Source organism: Miniopterus schreibersii (assembly GCF_964146895.1).
Source record: "Miniopterus schreibersii genome assembly, chromosome: 6".
NCBI lineage: Eukaryota > Metazoa > Chordata > Mammalia > Chiroptera > Miniopteridae > Miniopterus > Miniopterus schreibersii.
The window spans coordinates 35,825,072-35,845,970 of NC_138107.1; the positions used below are offsets into that span (position 1 = coordinate 35,825,072).

A 20,899-nucleotide genomic window follows, 5' to 3' on the forward strand; every position below is an offset into this window, starting at 1 on the left:
ATAATCTCATAAATTTTGAGTAATCCACTGTTAAGAATGTAATGCACCTTGCTTCTTTCACTTAAATATACTTACCTACTCAATTCCACTTCATTAAAAATTGCTATTTGTTCCATTTTGTAAAGTTTTATGCACAATTTTATATTTCTTTAGGATAAATTTCAAGTCAAAGAACACAAACATTTTTAATGCCTTAATAAATAATGCAGTGCAAGGGAAAACTGCTTGTCAACCAATATCTGTTCTCCCTTCTTGCAGAAAAATTAAAATTTTCTTTGACCAAGTTTCATGAGAATAAATCTTGGCCAATGGGATATCTGGCACAATGCTGCAAAGCAACTTCAAAGAGCCTTCCTCGGGAGGGCACCTGTGCCGTTCGCACCTTCCTCACCGATCTGATCCTCTATCCTGGACTCTTAAGTGCGGATGCCGGTATCTTCAGTCATGAGGTCAAATTCACACACAAGAGGATAACAAAAATGAAGGAACTCAGTTCTCAACACTCAGGGAGGGCATACCAGACCTGAACCACATACTGAGGCTTTTACATCAGAGAGAAATAAATTTCCACCTTGTTTAAGCCACTGTAATTTTGGGACCAAACCTACTACCACAAATCAACTTCACAACTGCTTTCTAAACAGTTTTTATGTTAGTTTATACTTCCCACTGGCACGGTTAGTATCCTCTATTATTAGAATAAAGAAACGCTGTAACTCTAAAATGAAATATGACATCTCGTAATTTGTACATCTATGATTATTAATGTCATTAGCCTAGTACGTGTGCTTTCAAACCTTTTTCCATTCTCATTAAATTTGAAAAACAAAAATGAGGTCATACTATAAACATTACTGTTCTATTTGCTTTTTTCACTTTATAGTAATAAACATCTCCAAGGCAATGGAGTGAATTTTAACTCATTTCTTTAAAAATGTTGTATAGTATCCCATGGGTATATAGATGTCATAACATTCTACCTTTCTTCCAACAATGGATACTATTCCAGTTTTGCAACCAGGGACACTGTAAGTATTCGTGTGTCCCCCCCCCCCCCCCCCACACACACACAGTATCAGTATTTTTCTTTCTAAAAAAAAAAAAAGACCTTGAAGCACCCTGGCCAGTGTGGCTCAGATGGCTGGAGCAGCTTCCCATACACCAAAAGGTTGTAGGTTCAATTCCCGGTCAGGGCAACATACCTAGGTTGTGGATTTGATCCCTGGTACAGGAGGCAACTAATCAATGTTTCTTTCTCTCTCTCTAAAATCAATAAGCATGTTGGGTGAGGATTAAAAAGTCTTTAAAATAGCACTATTAGATAAAAAGACAAGTAGATCCTTTTAATTTTAATAGACAGTACGATAATCTATCTGTAAAAGTTGTAGCAACACAACTCTCAATCATCATGTGAATTTATGTTCCCATATCCTTGGATTCTGAGCAAAGGACACAGGAAAGGGTATGCTTTCTAGCCACCATGAAAAAACAACTAACCAACAAAGAAACCCCCTAAAACAAAAATTATTTCGGATTATACTAACAGGAATTCTGTGTGGGATCCTACTGATCCCAGGGTATGATACCCTTAGTAAAGGAAAATATAAAATAGCATAGGACTACTTTAAGGAGAAGAGTCACAAAAGAAAGTTCTAGAAAAGTTGACTAACTTAGGTTTATGAAACTCAAATAATAAGAGGAAGAAGCAGGAAGCCGGGTCAAGAAACCAGCTTTATCCCCTATAGTTTTCCTCAATTTCAAATTCTAAGGCTCTGAAGCTTTCAAGCTAATTGGTTTAAGAAAAATTTAAGAATAGATAATTGTGACTCCTTGATATTCAAGAAGGTAAGTATGTATCTCTCTCAGATTATTGCATGACCAACGGAAAACCACTGGATCCCAGGTTTTGCAGTTTAGGGTGACAGAGAAACCAACAGAGCAAACTAGTAGAGATAATTTACCTCTTTTAATGGAGAAAATAAGAACTATTAATTAGAGCAGCATAGCTGACTTAATTACCTACAATAACAAATAAGTTCAACAGAGCAAAAAACAAACAAAACCACAACCAAAGAGGACCAAAAATAAAATAAAAAAACTGTTTTATAGTATGTAACCAATGGCAGAGCTAAAAAAGATCTTGCTTAGGCTTCTGATATAATTTACTGAATTTAATGGGCATTTAAAAATTGTCATTTGGAGAAAAGGTATGCTACAAGGCAAGAAATATATACTTGATTTTAGCCAAAAGGCAGAGAAGTGACAGAAGGCAGGAAATGTAAAATAAAAAATTTTAAATGGTAAATATAATAAATAATACGAAAAGGTAATCAAGAACTACCTGTATTACTTTTACTTCATTAAATAGCCTATTTACAATGTTAACATTTTTTTTATTACAAAAGGGTCTTAAAATGGTCACTATACTTATAAAGCAAATATTACACATCAAAAGTAATTACTGTTTACCTTTGAGACAGTTGGTGTTTTATTCTCTTTTGGAGCAGCGAAGTGTTTTCTTTTCTCTTCTGATCTGTAAGTCTTTATTTCTTCTTCTCCCTTTGCAGTTCTCCATTCTTCTTGCCTACTGAAAGAGAATTAAAAGCCACGTTAATCTTGAATTTTTACAACTCATTTCTCACCTAAAGGGATATTATGTGTCAGAGAAGGAATACTACTCCTTAATATTTCCTTTTTAGACAGAGGCATGTGATAAAGATTTCTGAGTTTAAATTCATAGATTATATGCTCTGGACTAAAACAATGGAAAGACAGACCTTGACTACTTGAACTTGATACTACTGGTTCTGCCATGTTCTTTGGCAAATCAAAAATTAGGTTCTGGGAACATGGTTATATTCCTGAGGTAACTGCTCTATAGGGTTAGATATTGGATTTATTTTGGAAATATGTCAGCGTAGGGTTCATACTATGGAAATCTTGTGTGCCGTATAAATAGCTAAAATACTTAAAAAAAAAAAAAAAAGGGGCACAACAGAACCTTCAGACTGAACTAACATAACTTCTAAAGCCCTGAAAGAACTACATTCTCTCCAGTGAAAGGCAGGTCAGGCATCATCTACTGAAAAACTTCAGCTCTATCCAGGAATCAAGCTGAAATTGAACAACACAAGTTGAGTAACATTAACTGTGAATTGTAATTTCATGAAACCTGAACTCACAAGGACAAAATAATTTTTTTACTTTAATTTTTTACAATTTTCAAGTTTTAGAACTGCAAAGGAATTTCACCTTTGAATTATAATTTCTCCTGGAGATTTCACAGTTGGGAGTAATATTCAAATTTGGAACAGCTCTATAAGGTTGTTGCTTTTTTACTAGAGTATATTAACAACATTCTACTTAACTACAAAATCTCTATTGCAGCTGGTGATAATTCTTAATGGAAAATAAATGAGTTAATTTAAATCTTATGAAAAGAATGGCCTTGATTTAATTTTTTGTTAGTTCTTAATTTATTTGTTGTTTTTTAAATTAATTTTTTACTGAGATAATTGTAGATTCACATACAGTTTTAAGACATAATAGATTCCTTATATCCTTTACCCAGTTCTCCCAATGGTAGTATCTTGCAAAACTATAGTACAGTTTCACAACCTGGATGCTGACACTGATACATCAATATTCAGAATTTGCCAGTTTTACTTCTACTCATGTATGTATGTGAGAGTGTATTTACTTCCACCAAAGTTTATCACACGTGTAGGTTTATGTATCCATCACCCCAGTCAAGATACAGAACATTTCCATCACCACCAAGATCCCTTGCGGTGCCCTTTTTATTATACCTCTTTATCTCCTCTTCCTGAGCCCTTCCTCCCTCTAATGTCTAGCAATCACTAATATGTTCTCTTTCTCTGTATTTTTGTCATTTCAAGAATAGTCTTATAGCAGAATAGTATTTTATGGTGTGGATATACCAGTTTGTTTAACCACACACCCACTGAAGAATATCTGGGTTGTTTCTAGGTTTTGGCTATTATGAATAAAGTTGCTATACATTAGTGTACAGGCTTTTGTGTGAACATTAAGTTTTAATTTCTTTGGGATAAATCCCCAATAGGATACTCACTGGTAACTGCATATTTAGGTTTTTAAGAAGGGGAGAAGTGAACTAATTCTGGAAGGAAAAACCAGCTTAGCAATGAATACATTCTGCTCTGCATTTTAAAGAAGTAAATCAAATGCTTCTCCATGGGCAGAAAAACTGTGTAGCTCAATGTTACCTGTATTTGTGGTTCAGTATTAGAAAGCACACTTTCATGTAAGTAAAAGCCACATTGTTTATAGTTCTATAATAATAAAAAGTAATATTCTGATTTCCTGTGTCTTATTCTTTTATGTTTTCAATTACTTCAGAACTACTGTTAAAAAGATGGGTGTTATTTATTGCACCCCCCAAACCCTAATTTTAGAATTAAAAAGTGGACAGGAATCCAACTAAAAATATACTGAGAGTTAATTTTTATTAAGGACATCTGGATATATTGTTTATCAGATTAAAGTTATTATTCAAATTTATACTTTAGGTGTATATTTAACCCTACCCTAACACAAATTTGAAGTACTGTCCAATAAAAAAGCATACTCTATATAAACACTCACATCCAAAAGTATTTTAATATAGATGCTCCTCAAGTTACAATGGGGATAAACCCATCTAAGTTGAAAATATCGGAAGATGAATATGCATTTAATACGCCAAAACTACCCAACATCATAGCTTAACCTAGCCTACCTTAAACATGTTCAGAATACAATATCTGAAAAAATGCTGGCAACAGAGTATAGAATGTTTATCTTCGTGATCACATGCCTGATGGGGAGCTGGGACTCACTGCTACTGCACAGCCAGCATCATGAGCAAGTATTATACCACAAATCGCTAGCCCAAGAAAAGATCAAAGTTCAAAATTTGAAGTATGGTTTCTACTAAATGCAAATCATTTTCATACCATCATAAAGTAAAAAAACCCTAAGTTGGAGACTGTCTGTATATAATGACCATTATCTTCTGAATTTAAGAACTTAGAAAAATCCTAATCAAATTCACATTTTGATCTTCACATTTTCCTCTTATAGTACTGTATTAGAGTATGTAGTACATATTTACTGGTTCAGATGGACCACATTTATGAATATTTCATTACTAAAGAAACAAAAGGAACTAGATATAAAGTTCCCTCTTGCATGAAACTCGAGAAAAAGATATCAAATCGATTCTTTTAAATTTATACATTATAATATATTTGAATACAAAAAGAATCATTTTAATATAAACATTTATATAATGCATTACCAATAAATAATTTTCACTATGCCTCTGAATGATATGAATGAGTAAAATCCATTAAAAACATAATTATAACAAACTTCTCAAGTGTTTTAAGCTACAATTATATAAGACAAATTAAGATTTAAATATGCTGCTCAAGCCCGGTCGGGCGTGGCTCAGCGGTTGAGCGTCGACCTAGGATCCAAGTGATTGGGGTTTGATTCCCGGTCAAGGCACATGCCTGGGTTGCGGCTCGATCAATGACTTTCTCATCATTGATGTTTCTATCTCTCCCTCTCCTTTCCTCTCTCTGAAATCAATAAAGATATATTTTTAAAAAATAAAATAAAATAAATAATGCTACTCAATAAATTTCATATTTAGTTAATCCAAATTTATGATTTTCCCTCATTCACCTTAACACATCCTCCCCTCATATCCTTTACATGAATCATTCTACAAAAAAAAATTGAAATTAAATTTTTCTCCAGTCATAAATAGTTTAAAATACTAGCTCTTCAGATAAATTTAAAATAAATTACAGATCTGAAAAGGTACCCTGAAGACTATAATTAAAAATGAACACAAACAACTGTGGTACATAAAAATCCACAACTCTGCTTACCTGGCTACACCTGCTGAAAGCTCAGGTACCACCACCCTTCGACTCCAAGCTACAAGATCCCGCTCTGTGGCTATTTCACTTCTTGGTGCATTGCTGTGCATTTGCCGTACTCCTTCAATTTGTCCACTCCGCCTTAGCCCTACATTTGGTGGTGAATGAACCTCTGAGGTAGAGCTTACAGAACCTTAGTGAAAAACATAGTAAGTTCTACTTAGAGGTATTTCTCCATTAGCTTATAACGGGGGGGGAGGGGGGGATCTACACTATCTTCCAAATGAAACTTCATATTGTGGCAAATAATAAATTACCAAATCAGGAACTAAACCACAGACAAAAGTTTAATGAAAACTAAGCATGGTTATTCAGTTAATTAGATATGTTAACAAATCATAAATATTGACTGTTAAGGCCCAAAGATGTAAAATAATTACTTTTAAAAAATGCTCACCATCTATTTTGGGGGTAACTATATAAAAAGCAGACAAACCCAAGGACATTTATGGTTCATAAATTTCTCTTAAAGTTTAATAATACACAACAAAGTAATTAGATGTTTGAGAATGTGGCTTTGAATACATTTCATAATTTACTGAATAAATATATTTTTTAAAGTATTTTTAAGTTCTACATGTTTATTATAGGAAGTCTGGAAGAATATACATATTAAAAACTACAGTTTAAACCTTACATTATGAATATTTCTTAGGTCATTAAATATCTTTCAAAAACATGATCATTTTGGCACCTAATATTTTATTTTATAGATGAACAATAATTTGTTTAATCTCTTCTCTACTATTGGAAATTGAAGCTGTTTCCGGTTTTCTAATGTTGCACTTAAAAGTATCTCATCTTACCTCTACTTAAACGGCTGGTATTACTGATGCCTGCTTCACCAGAACGCCTCAAGTCTTGCTCCTGTTGTAGTCTTTGAATCATGCTGTCCAGTGGGCTGATCTCCTGATTCGCTTGCTGACTTAAAACTTGGTTCAGTCCTATGTAATAAGACACAAAATGCTAAGAATACTTTAGTCAACTATTCAACATACTTCACTTATTTACCTCACTTTGAGTCCAGAATTAAACATAAATTTTGCTTGAGTAAAAGACCTAAAATGATCAACAGTAAATGATGGGAATAAATGGAAACATGTCCCCATCAATCTTAATTTATTAAAAATAAAACTGATGATGATACGTGAGTGTTTATCACGATTCAGGCACTCATATAATCATCACAATAACTCAATTAGGTATGTATGATTAACTCCAATTTGCAGGTGAGAAAACCAAAATAAATACTTAAAGTTATATAATAGGATTTCACCTTAGATCATAGTTTTTGTGTGTATGGGTGTTTTTTTTAATTAAAGGCAAATATGATTACCCACTTTCTCAAAAAAATGTTTACTGCTTAATTTATTCAACAAATTCCTAAGTGTGTACTATGTGCTAGGGACTATGCCAAAGAACTGAGGATCCAGTAATGAGTAAGAAACATCAAGGTTCCTGACCTTCAGGAAGCTAACAATCTAATGGGGAAACTGAACAGCAAACTCATACATAAATACAGATTATGAAAAATGTTTAAATAAAGATGATGATGAGAAAGAGAAAATAGGGAAGGAAGAGAGATGGGAACTAACTATGGTGAGTCAGAAAAGTCAAAGAAGCCCTCTTTGAGAAGGCAGTATGAGCTAACAAAGAAAAAGAAGAATTGGTAATCCATGTGAGGAGCTAGAATAAGAACACTCAAGACAGAAGGGTAAGAGTCGATACAAAGACTCTTAGTGTGTTTTAACCCGCTCTACTTTTCCAGCATCAATCTCACCTGTACCAGCTTATGCAACTACTTGACTCTTACTCTAATAGGATCAACATCTTTATGCTTTGGAGCTCTGACCACAGTGCTTCCACTTCAATTATACATGTGAATGTCACTATCTTATCCTTCAAGCACCAACTAAAATGGCAATCTCCATGACATTTCATTTGTGAAATCTTCCCAGACTATCTCTGAAAAAATTGGCTGTTATCCTCTTTCATTTCATCAAACAATATGTACATGTCTCAGTGCTCAGCTCAATATAAAACTAAAGCCCAAAAGCATGTATCTTATTTACCTTAATATTCTAATTCTAAAGCTAGCACAAAGCTAGGCATACAAATATGTTCAATCCTGCTCAATGAATAAAAAATGTTTAAGTGTTATGAGATATAAGAAAGCATTAACAAGAGAGTAGAAGAAGGGAGCAATTAATATAAGGTATGAGGGGTATATAAGAGATGTAATGAGATCACACTTTTAACATGGGCTAGGAAAAGAAGATACAAAAGATATTCTGCAATAACTAAGTATAGTAATGAAGGTATAAAGAAAGGGGAAAATACATATATTAAGCTTAAATGTTATAAAATAAGAAAAAACTAAAAATCAATAGGATGAAATAACTTGTCCAAGATCACAAAGCTAGAAAGTGGTAAAAGTAGAAAGAGGTAAAAATAAATAAATATTCAAATGCCTGTGGATGCTTCTTTCTGGATATGCTGCTAGCAAAAAATCTCATGTGTAAATATTGATGAGTAATTTTATATAGCTCAAATTTACAAATGAGGAAACACATTTAAAGTGTTATTGTTTGGCCTGGCCGGCGTGGCTCAGAGGTTGAGGATCTACCTATGATCCAGGAGATCCAGGTTCAATTCCTGGTCAGGGCACAAGCCCACATTTTGGGCTCGATAACCAGCAGGGGGCGTGCAGGAGGCAGCCGATCAGTACCTCTCTCTCATTATTGATGTTTCTACCTCTCTTCCCCTCTCCCTTCCTCTCTCTGAAATAAAAATAAAGTGTATTGATCATTGTAAATACAACAAAACAGCACTCAAGCCAATTTATTTATTACAACAGCTGTCATCTATTTTTACCTAGCCCTAAGGATATTTTCCAAAAATAAATTTTATTATAGATCTAGCTTTGCAAACAGAAATATAGTTATAAATAATGCTGAGTTTTTAAAAAAGTATTTGCATTTTGTTCTATTTTTTGTACTCAGTAACTCTTAATGAAAGAAATAATGTTTACTCTGAATTCTGTGACCTAGAACACTTAAAAATTCTGTGACTCACTTTGAAGCCACAATTATTGCTCTAAGTTCTCTTGTGGCCCTGTACTAATGTCTATTTCATTTTCAAGAATCAAGTCTATTTTTTACTCCAAAGTCAGCTTTGTATGGAAGAAATAACAATGGACTGGGAGTCAGGCTGAGTTTGAGTCCCTGTGATTCCATACACTTTTCAACGAGATACAATGTTGTTTTCATTTTCTAAACTTTTAGGATTGGGATACCATAGATGTAAGGATTAAGTGAGATTATGAAAGCCCTTTATAAACTGTTAAATAAAGAAAAAAGTAATAATCACATTAATTAAATAGCACAAATATTTTAATAAGGAGTCCTTTCCTCATTTTCTTGTGCCTAAAATCCCAATCTAGGTATCTATTTTGAGACTTAGGCAAGATCTGATTCTTGCCAGTTGCTTCTCCAAGAGACTGAAGACATTTTCAGTTCTATGACCAAGACTTCTCTAATCTGAATGCCTGCCTAGACTTCTTAATACTACCTGTTCCTTAGATTCTTTGAGTCCATGCTGTATCCATGCATTGAGACATTTTAATTTCACATACTCCATATACTCAGGTCTGCTGGACTGTACTACTCTCTACGAGAAGCAGCAGGGACTAGTCCTTTCATGCTCCTCCACACCCTCCATCCTGAGTGGGCCTGTCTAGTTCCAAGAGCAGCCCTTCCTATGTATATGTCCATCTTCATGAAATTTCATACCCAATCTTTTAAGAAAAATAAAAAGTAGGTTCTCTACAATGCAATGAAACTGTTTTTCCTATGCTGCTTTTAGAATCTGAATTATTTTAAAGCGAACTATATACTATATCCCATACGTGTCCTTTAAATCTACTTGTCTATTATGCTAGAGTCAAGAACTTAAAGTATTTTCACAAACATTTTTCTAGTCTAAAATATAACAAAGATTCATAATTTCAAACCTGGTTTAACCTTTTTTATGGAGTCTATTATTTTCACTTAATAATTAGTGCTACGTGTCTTGTCAAAAGCGGGGAAGAAGGTGTCTATAGACCTAGCTTCCATTTAAACTCCCATTCAATTCCATAACTAATTTGACATTCGCCTTCATTACATCACTAAAATAGCTCTCAACACTTTTCATCCCTATCTTACATATAAACTTCTAAAAGTTGATCACATTTGCCCTGGCTGGTGAGGCTCAGCTGGTTAGAGCACAGTCCCATACACCAAAAGGTGGGGGGTTTAATTCCTGGTCAGGGCACATGCCCAGGGTTTTTGGTTCAATCCCCAGTAGGGGCACGTATAAGAGGCAACTGACTAATGTCTCTCTCTCCTCCTTCTTCTCTCTAAAAAATCAAATAAATAAATAAAAGTTGATTCCTTTTTAAAACAATCTTCAATGTGAATAGGCTATCTAATCTAGTCAATTAACAATTTTACAAAACTTCCGTAGGAAAATAAAAATTTGATTGTCTATGAAAACGAGCATTTACCTGAGGAAGTTACTCCCATCTGAGGGATGAGCTGCTCCTCCCTGCAATTTTCACGACCAGGAACTAATCTCTGATACCTTGATGGATGAGGGTTACCATCAACATCAACCAAAAAAGGGGGAGGCATGAGATGAGGTGCTTGCTGAGTCTGTTCATCTAACACAAAATTGTTAGCATCTCGAATAAGGGGCCGATAATCACTATGAAAGAACATCTGATCTGCTATCTGTAAAAAGAAAGGATGACAAGAGATTGGAAAAATAAAAATTTATCATTATAAATTTCTAATAGAAAGCAAACATTTTACCATAAATCATGATATTAAGCAGCAATATAAAATAATATTGTTTTCTTGAATTAACTAAATAAATCTTTATATTTTCTACATCGAATTTCATGATCAGAAAAGTAGCTGCTTTGAATTTTCTCTGGAACAAGAAAGATTGAATACATATAAAATAGGTTATATGATTTCAAATTACATGATAAAATCAAATCTAGGCATGGTGATCTAGTGGAACTATAATTTCCACAGAGCTACCATGGTTTATCTGCTTTTCTTACTTTTTAAATTACTAAATGTGGTAATATTATTTTTTTTTTTACCATTTTACAAAGGGTAAGCATTCAATGAATTTATTCTTAGAATTAAACTCTTTAATGATATCCATTATACAATTTAAGAAAATCCTTAAGTATACAATAAACATGGTTTATATAATATTAATATAAAAATTTAACATTATCCAATTTTCCAAGAGTTAATAAGCATTTTCTAAAATTTTTGAAATATAAAATTAATATGAACTCATGCTTGAGACATTTGTAACTTCAACATTTTTATTAGTTAATTTGGAATTTCTTCAACTAAATCAAGAGCTATGCTATTTTTATAACCTTTTACCACTCTATTGTAAATAAACAATTTGTCACTAATCTTAGAGTCTTATTTAAAAACATTAGCTACCATCAGTATGCCATGCATTTATGAGAACCACATGAAAGCCACAGATTTGTACCCCAGATAAATGCATACTGCCCATATAAATAAAATATTTTACATAATTTCAAAGAGTCCCTTTATGGACAATATCACCCATCCCCAGCTTATATGCTCCAACTTTAAGAACTGCAATCTATATTGCTCTAGCAGGCTAATTAAGTATAAAGTTATTCCTTCTGAAATATACAGATTATATTAATACTTATTTAAATAAGATATAATTATCTAATGTCTATTATAAAAAAGATTTAAAAACTGCTGTCTTTACCCTCCTCTCCAAAACATAAGTCTCCAGACTATTTAAAACATGACTCTTCTTTTTGCTGAAATATTCTTCAAATATGATGAAAGCATAAATGATTTTCACCTCCCACCCCAAATACAACCACTGAACATCCAGTGATTAAAAAAAAAAAAAACACGAAGATTTTTATATAGTCATTATACCCTACCTTGTCATATTTGCTACTGGAGCCAAAGCCAAAAATTAAAAGATGTCCATGAGAGTCTGTGCATGCAAAATGCTGACCATCAGGAGAGCATTTGCAGTCAAATACTGCACCATGTCCTTGGCCTTCAATCTGAAATGTATTTAACCAATAATCAGAAAACTGCCATTAAAAAATAAAGAACTGGTCACTATTATTACTAGAATTTTATGATGATATATAAGTAAACATCCTAATGAAGTGAAAAAGTGTAACAAACACAGTACAGTAACAAAATTTGTGAATATTCATGTAAAGTGCCAGATTAATGCTCTGAAAACCAAATTGTTCTGTTTATCCACAGACCAAACACAATTCAGGAAATAAAACACCACCAATCTCCCCCACCCATAGAATTCTGCTTCGTGTCTTTAACCCAGACTTAAAATGTAATTGCTCCTTACACTCATTACAACTTATCTGCCCTTTGGGCAAAGGCTGACAATGTGTAGTAACTGCAGCTTTTTTTTTTCTTGGTAACTCTTGGAAGTAGTAGCCAGAGATCACTGTTCACAAGACACTAAATTTTTTTCCTTCTGGTAGTAAGTTCCCTTCATGGTCTGACTCATATTTTAAATGGTGAATTTCAAAGGTTAAAGAAAAGGTTTTTTTTACCTGATAATTGTTTTCTGTTTTCCAGTTCCATTAATCCAGAACGAATGGGTTTCTCCCTGCAACCTGTCAATCAAACAGAGGTGGCCAATCACCACTCTGAATTTTTTTGCTCTCAGTACTTCTTCAGACTATGTTCCAGTTGAAAACTTCTTTAGCAGTGTTCTGAAAGAGTAAAAATTCTACCCTATCTAAAGCACATCTAGGGACTGAATTTCAGAAAAAAATTAAAATAGGGAGTTGACTCCCTAACGAATAACAACTAAGGATGATTTTAAACAAATACGATTGGATTTCTGGATTAGCAGAATCGGAACACACACACATTATCAGGTAAGAAACACCTCCTCTCTGTTCCGGTATCCACTGATCTAGAACAAACTGAATTTTATTAGTATTATTCCAATATCCCAAGAAATGTTTAGAAAAGAGAGAAGTGGTAATTTTCTTTCTTTAGTGTTAAAAATATGGCATAGGGATGAAATGTGCAGTTCACCAAGTACAAGTGAAATTAACATTTAGAACAATAGTTGTTTTCCCAAAGAAAGTTTACATTTTGGTCAGAAGAGAAAACATCACTTTAAAAAGAAGGGCTCTCCCTAATATATTGAGATACCACAAATGGGACTGATTGCCTAAAAAAAACAACAGAAAACAAACAGTTTTTCCTTTAGCTTGTTGAAAAGAAGGAATGAGCTCAATGGTGTTTACTAATGCTGTTTTGAATAGTGATGATAATGGAAAAGAATAACTTTACTCAAAACGTAATCATATGAAAGAAAATTATCGATCTAATGTCTACTACATTTGAAGATTTACCATAAAAGCAAGAAAATGAATTCTAAGTGAAACAGGATCATTTCCTAGTTATGAAGAAAGTTGGAGGATAAGACAGCAGAGGAAGGAAACTGATTCCAAATCCTTTAAAACTATTTAAAAATGAGAAAGAATATAACTATTTCTCCAGATTAACATAAAGGCACTGGTAACTATACAACTTACTATTTGCCAAAATTAAAAGATTACAAGTAGAAAGCCTCTATTTTTCTGTGTTTTTTGCCAAATAAAAAGTTAATTAAACTGTTATAAACTAGTAACCACACCAACAAAGTTTACCTCTAAAAACAATTTTACATAAGAAATTCAAGATCAAGAATCAAAATTGCCTTGGCCATGTGTTATTAGATGTTTTATTTATCTTGTTCACTAACTTTCATAAAAGAGAAAACAAAAAAAGCAACTACTTCATAAATATACTCTAACATAATAAATGCTTCCAGAATTGTAATACTATTAAAGTCTAAATTTACAATTCTAAGAATATAAAACTGAGAAAGAGATTTGAAAGAAGTCTGACTCAGCAATCCCAAAGGATAGCCTTCATGTGATGTTTAGGGAGTCTTGCTCTACATTTTTTCTTTTGGTGGTGGGGGGGAAGTAGTAGTGTGGGAATTAATCAAACCTATACCCATGCTATCTACCCATGTTGCCACATTTACAGTTAATGGATCTCTAAAAAAACATCTGGGAGACATGGAACATATAAAGCTCTAAAAAAAGCAAAGAAAAAAAATAGTAATCCTATTGAAGATCACCATGTTTCCGATATAACACATGCCACTGTGAATATGGCAAGATGGTATCAATTTTCTTTGTGCAAGGCACCTGCATAACTTCAAAGTGATTTTTATATGGAGAAAATGAAAGTATATTTCAATAAAATAGAAAATAGGAAAAGTACATTAAAATGTATTTGGATTAACCTTAGTCATTAAAGAAGGCACTGAAAAAACTGCACTAGTCATGAACCAATTAGAAAAAGTGCCATGATCTTATTAATTAAAATGCCAAATTTATCTTTAGTAATGGCTCCTCAGATAATCAACACTCATAACTACTAAAGGCAGACAAGGCTTTTCAGTTGATGTAAAATAGGAAAGTATTTTACTTTCCCTATGTACTAAATATACCCTAGCTGTTTTTATTATTTATGCTATAATTAACTAAGCAAACCCAAAAAAAAAATTCCTCTGAAAAGAATTTCATAAGAATTCTCAAAGAAAAAATTTAATGCACTATTTGAATATGTATGTGTAAAACTAGAAAGCAATGAGGTTTATATTTTAAAACCAAAAGGAAAAAAATATCCTAATTAAAGTTAAGCCTATCATAAATTAAATGTATTGCTTAACAAGAGGATAAGTCAATATAAAATTTAATATTGTATATAACCTATGCTAGTACTATTACAGCTTTAGTAAATTAAAAAAAAAAAAAGAATGAGAAATTTTCAAAGTAAATTTTAGATGAATTATTTCTCTAATAAAATCAAGTATGCTTGCTAAGTATTATTTGAGACATGTTAATAAATGCCACATAATACTCCTACACATTAAATCACAATAAGAGCTGAGAAAATCCAAGAGATAGTATTTACTAATTAGTGCAAAAACTTCAAGAATGAGTTAAAAGTAAAAATAAAAACACATTCAGCAATTATGATAAAAAATTCATTTCTTTAAAGCAAAAGATGAAAGGACCAGACATGTTACAATAACAGACTCCTTTGTAAGGAAACTCTCATACTGACTAAAGAATGCTGGAAATATTTCCAAGAAATAATGATGACAGAATTATAATATTTAATGAAGAACATTAGTAACTTTTTCAAGGCAGAATACTATCCATAACTTGTAATATACTTTTTGTGAAGTGAAAAGAATAATTAAAGGAAACAGGAATGGGGCCTAAGACCCAAGAGACCTTTCCTCTAGTAATGACCAGATCATCTAATCACTCTGTGAAATGATAGCGATAAATGATCCTATACAGTTCTAAAATCCTAACATCTGATATTCAGGAAGACTTTTTAGAAGAACTGGACAATTTTGGAAATGAGGTATGCTAAAAGCACTAAAATGAAGACTAAATTATAGGGTCTAAATTATATCAACTATGAGCTATGTATAGCTGAATATGAGAAGTATGTATTCCTAAAGGAATACAACACAAATCAGAAAGGTAAAAAATAGGAACTATATTAAGCAGAATCATCCTGTTATAGAGTAATTCCAAGTCTGTAATCAGTGTCAATTTTTTGTCTAATTTATATTTTTAAATAAATCATTGATTGAAAGGGAGCATCTCACCCAGAAAATACTCCACAATTTAAAACGATGAGTCATTTAAAATACCCGTATAATTTTATGTGACAGACTCAAAAAGTCCTTCCTTATATATGAACCTTTAAAGTTTATCAACCTGAGCGAAAATGAAGCTAATTAAGAATGTACACTAGATACTGAAGACAGTATCTAGTTCACCTTTAGATGAACTTTTAATCATTAAAATAGTTACAGTGTAAACAAAGAATATATCTCAAGGGAAGCTATCAACAGTCAAATAGGCCAGGTGTCACCAAATTACTTTAAAAGATCACTGCTGCATGAATATTTCCTTTAATATTGAAATTCTTTATGATAACATTATTACATATGAATAGAGAGCTATTGAAAATAAGTGGTGCCAAGATAAATTTACATAAAAAGGAAATTGGCTTGATAAAGCCAACAGATATATAAAAGTAATTTTGAAGAATCAACTCTAATTTTCATCAAAAGAAAAATACAGTACCAAAATAACTCATCTTCAAATCTAACAGCATTTTGTTTACCATATTCTGATTTCTCTGAGGGCAGCAATACTATTAATCAAGTCCTCTTTGAAATCTATTCTCCCCTTTTGATCCCTCTGACATAGTGTCTTACATACTCTCTCAAGATTGTGATCTCTTCGTTATCCTGCTAAATATGACTATTTCTAAAAGTTTAGTTTTATGCCCTCTACACTGCCTTCTCTATCTCCACGAGGAGGTAAACACTATTCTACATGGAAGACTAACATTTATTCCTCTTTTATTCTATCTCCAAGTGCTGGCTGGCCATTTCCATGTAGATAGTCCGATACTATGTCACAGTAAATGTATAAAAATAAACTAAATAAATCAGTTTTCCTTCACATCTTTCATATTTCCATTAATATCAATGTTATCAAAATCACCTAGGCTCAATTATCAACAAATTTATTAAATCTATCACTCTCCAGTCCTAATTCTTCTATCAAAATACCAAATCATATATATAAACACATATATAATTTTTTTCCCACAAATTTCCTACTATCTATCCCTATAATTTTTCATGATTTTACTTTTCCCCCACCTATCTGATTTCATATCTGAAATATTACTATTGGCATCAAACTATTTTTCTATTAAGTTTCTGGAATATAAATATAATTTACCAAAAATCCCCACTATGTTAACTATTCTTTATGCTTACATGATAATATGAGGCCATCAACATACAGCTCAACTTCATACATTTCATTTTATCAGCCATTTTTCAAAATCTATTCCAGACACATTTTGAAAATTGCTCTATGAACATGTCTTAATATTTCTTACTTGGTTATTTATAATATTCCTCTTATTTATATAATTATCTTTTTTACTGATTCAATTCTTATTTCTCTTTCAAGGCATAGTTTCAATTCTTCCTTAACAAAATCTCTGACCATCCACCTGAAGTGATCCCCCTACATCTTTAGATATAGGAATTATCTTTTCTCATATGCATGCCACCATTTAAAACTAGTTATCAATACTTTTGTTTTCAGGTATATTTTATCTTCTCAATTCAACTGCATGCTGGTTAAAATCAAGTACCATGTCTTATTCTTATTCATGTGTCTCCATATTTTGTGTTCATAAATAAAATAGCACTCAAATATTTGCTAATCAAAATGACTTCACCTGTGTGTTTACATTATGCATAATTTAAATACTTTCTCTTATAACTATCAAATCTTGAATATCCTTGTGATATCAACTCATAGAGCATATCAAAGAATTACAACATAAACGTAATTCCCAGTGTGACAAGCTAGAGAGACAAACATTCATGGCAACAAATTTTAGGGTGTGTCTGATACCAAGATATAGATAAGAAAGAGACAGACAGAATCTATAGAGCCCCAGAAATCTGAAAGACAGTAGCAATAACTAAAGTTTATAATCAAAAGACTGAAAGTAATTCCTTACCCAGAAAGGTTGAAACAAAGACTGGAAGCATCAAAGAATCCTTTTAACACACAGAAGGCTGATATGACATCTTGTTAGGTAATGAGATAGACAGAAAGGAAGAAAGAAGGAAAGAGATAGAGATCTTGAAATTTGGATTCACATGAGAACACCATATGAGATATACCTATTTTAAGCTTTTTGTTCTCCCTTTCCTAGATACATACAGCTACAATTGTCTAAAACTAAAATAGAAATCACACTGAGAACAGGTTAAAAGCAAGCATGTGCAAAATTTCTGAGTGGTGGATTGGCAGCCTCTGCTTGTTTAGAACGTTGCAAGGAGAAATTTATTGTTCTGGATTAGTGGACACTGGAACATTTTTTTTTAAATCTCAAGTAAAAGAAAGGTTAACAATTATAAAAATAAGAAAAAATTAATTAAATAAATTTGTTATTTGGAATTTACTCATAAAATAACAAAAACAAAGCAACAATGAAATTCAATAAAATAGCTTTCTAGCAAAAGACATATTGTACTCTTCATTTAAAATCAGAACCAGACAAGAGGCAACCAGAGAAGAGCTTTGAATAACATGACAGAAACAGACATTAGAGAGAGATTCATAGACACAGCTAGAACAATAGGTGTAGAGAAAAGAAAGAGAGCAGGAAAGATAAAGCAAAAGCATCAAACACATGAGGAAAACTACTAACATGGAATCTACAAACCCCACTCCAAACATCTTTTATTTACTATATAATAATAATCCAATGGCCTAGTACTAAGAAATTTAAAAGTCTCTTTTCGTATCTTTTCAAATAAATTTAACATTCATTTAGTTAAAGCTGTAGTTAAAACTTAGCTGTACTGTGATAATTTAAGAGAAAAAGGGCTAAAAACAACTTTTAAATTTAGGGGCATTTATGCTTAACTTGCCTACCACTTTGAGGGAATGAAATTACGAAAGCCCCCAACTTCAGTTCAGTGAATTTGCACACATTTTCAAGTTACTTCTGGGACTAAGCTAACTGCCTCTCAGTAATTAACTGGAGTTTAGAACATTTAAACGAGTTCAGAACAACTCTCATCAAAACAAAGCTATACTGTTTACTCCCTGCCACTACCAAACACAAATATATGGGCTTGCTAACTATACCTAAAGAATTAAGAATATTCTTAATATACACTATCTGCCTTCAATAAAATATCCGAATATACTCTACTTTTGCCCTGAACTCACTTTATATAAGGACTGTTCAGCTGAAAACATGAATAATTTACATAGTTTTTAAAAGAATATAGATAAGAAAGTTTAAGGCCTAGAATTCAGGTTTTTTTTTTTAAAAAAAACCCCAATAAATTTGTCTTATGTTCATAACATTCTTGACAATATCCTCTTTAGCTTCTCTTTTTGGTTGATTAAAAAAAGGTTCAAAGTTTCTATCTTATATATTATGTTTTTTCAACAAGTACTTTTAAAAGTTTTAAGATTATTTCATTTAAAAAAAAAAAAAAAGGAGACAAGGGGGAAAGTGCAAGGAATATGTATTGTCTATTCCATTTCACACCCTATATCACTTGCCATATACTTCTTATAAGTAACAAAAACCCAACATCCATTCTCCAACTGCTTTTATTATTCGGATCCTCTATTAAGAATAACGCTAGCCATAAAAATAATAAAAATGACTTCATTACTTTTATAGACAATACCACTAGCAAGCTGAGAATCTATTTATAAGATTTGGAAATGAACTAAATTAGGGAATTATGCAAGCATACAAGAAATTAAATATCTTTACCTAAATTCTCAATCTCAAACCTTTTGTTTATAAATTTGAGTGATTCTAAAATAAAACATAAGATTTTTAAAAATGTTGTCATAGCTTGCTGCAGAAAAAAATTAAAATATTTATCTGAATGATGAGTATCAGTACAATATTAAAATATTAATGGCTCAATATTTTAAATTTATTAAATGCACTAAAAGGTTATTTATTAAAATAAAATTACTACATATCAAACATAGACATTTAAAAATTTAACCTTTTACCTTTGAAAGGCTTTCTGATGATACAGGATTTTACTATTTCTAAAATTTCATAAAACAATTTTAATTTCTGTAATAAATAAGAAAAGCACTATAAAATGCTGATTAATACAAAATAATTATTTATTACATAATTTCATTACCTTTTACGAAGGTATAAATTTCAAATAGAAAATTCAATTATCATACAGAGGACCAATAATGAAACAGTATTCACAAAATATACTTGACAAAAACCTGTATTTTTAAGTATTTGTATGTAAAATTTTGTTCTTTTAAAGGCACAGTTTAGCCCTGGCCAGTGTGGCTCAGTTGGATGAGTACTGCACTGCCCTATGCACGGAGAGGTCGCTGGTTAGATAGATTCCTAGTCCCAGCACATGCCCAAATTTCGGGCTTGATCCCCAGGACGGGGAGTGCAGGAGGCAGCCGACTGATGTCTCTCTCATGGATGTTTCACTCTCTCCCTTCCTCTCTCTATAAAAATCAATAAAAACATATTTTAAAAAATAAATAAAAGCACAATTTACATTCCTTATTTTCACCAACAGGTATAACAGTGAATTTACTCATTCATTATACAAATTTGATTTTAACACTCACACAAAATATTAATCTTAATAATACTTCGTTTAAACTTTCATCCTAACTAGCCCCTTTATATAGGGTACAATATAGTATTTATTAATTTGAACTTATGATTACTAGTACAACTTAATGTCAGGGATTGAATTTGTACTAATCAACTTTTATGGTATTTAAGTAACACTAAAGCTTACTTATGAGCTACAGAGAGCCAAAAAGTTTTAACTATAGCCAAAATTCAACATTCATGATATTGGCCAGTGAACACAAGTTTCTACTCCTCCCTCAAATTGTTTTTATTTTCTTAGTAACAATGCTGGATGTTTTATTTTCCATCTGCCATAGATAAAACAAACAATGAAAAAAACAAAAGAATAAAGACCAAAAACTAGGGCACTTAAGGTAATTTAAAATTGAGAGAGGAAAAAATTGTCAAACTAAATTATCTCTCAAAAGATCTACTCAGGAGTTAACATCATTTTGAAAATATTTTCCCACTGCACACATCGCTAACTGGGTAGAGTTGGAAGTTAGCTGTGCAATAATTAAACCCAACTAG

General features: G+C 32.0%; 1 protein-coding gene across 1 annotated transcript in view; it reads right to left on the bottom strand.

Annotated features, from left to right (window-relative positions):
- PHIP (PHIP subunit of CUL4-Ring ligase complex) overlaps positions 1–20,899 on the bottom strand; it is a 121,528-nt gene that overhangs the window by 43,051 nt on the left and 57,578 nt on the right. The window contains exons 16-20 of the mRNA XM_081139923.1: positions 11,974–12,102; positions 10,519–10,744; positions 6,779–6,916; positions 5,922–6,105; positions 2,470–2,587 (exon numbers count right to left, since the gene is read on the bottom strand). Coding sequence (XP_080996049.1) covers positions 2,470–2,587; positions 5,922–6,105; positions 6,779–6,916; positions 10,519–10,744; positions 11,974–12,102 — 795 coding nt within the window. The remainder of the gene's footprint in view (positions 1–2,469; positions 2,588–5,921; positions 6,106–6,778; positions 6,917–10,518; positions 10,745–11,973; positions 12,103–20,899) is intronic.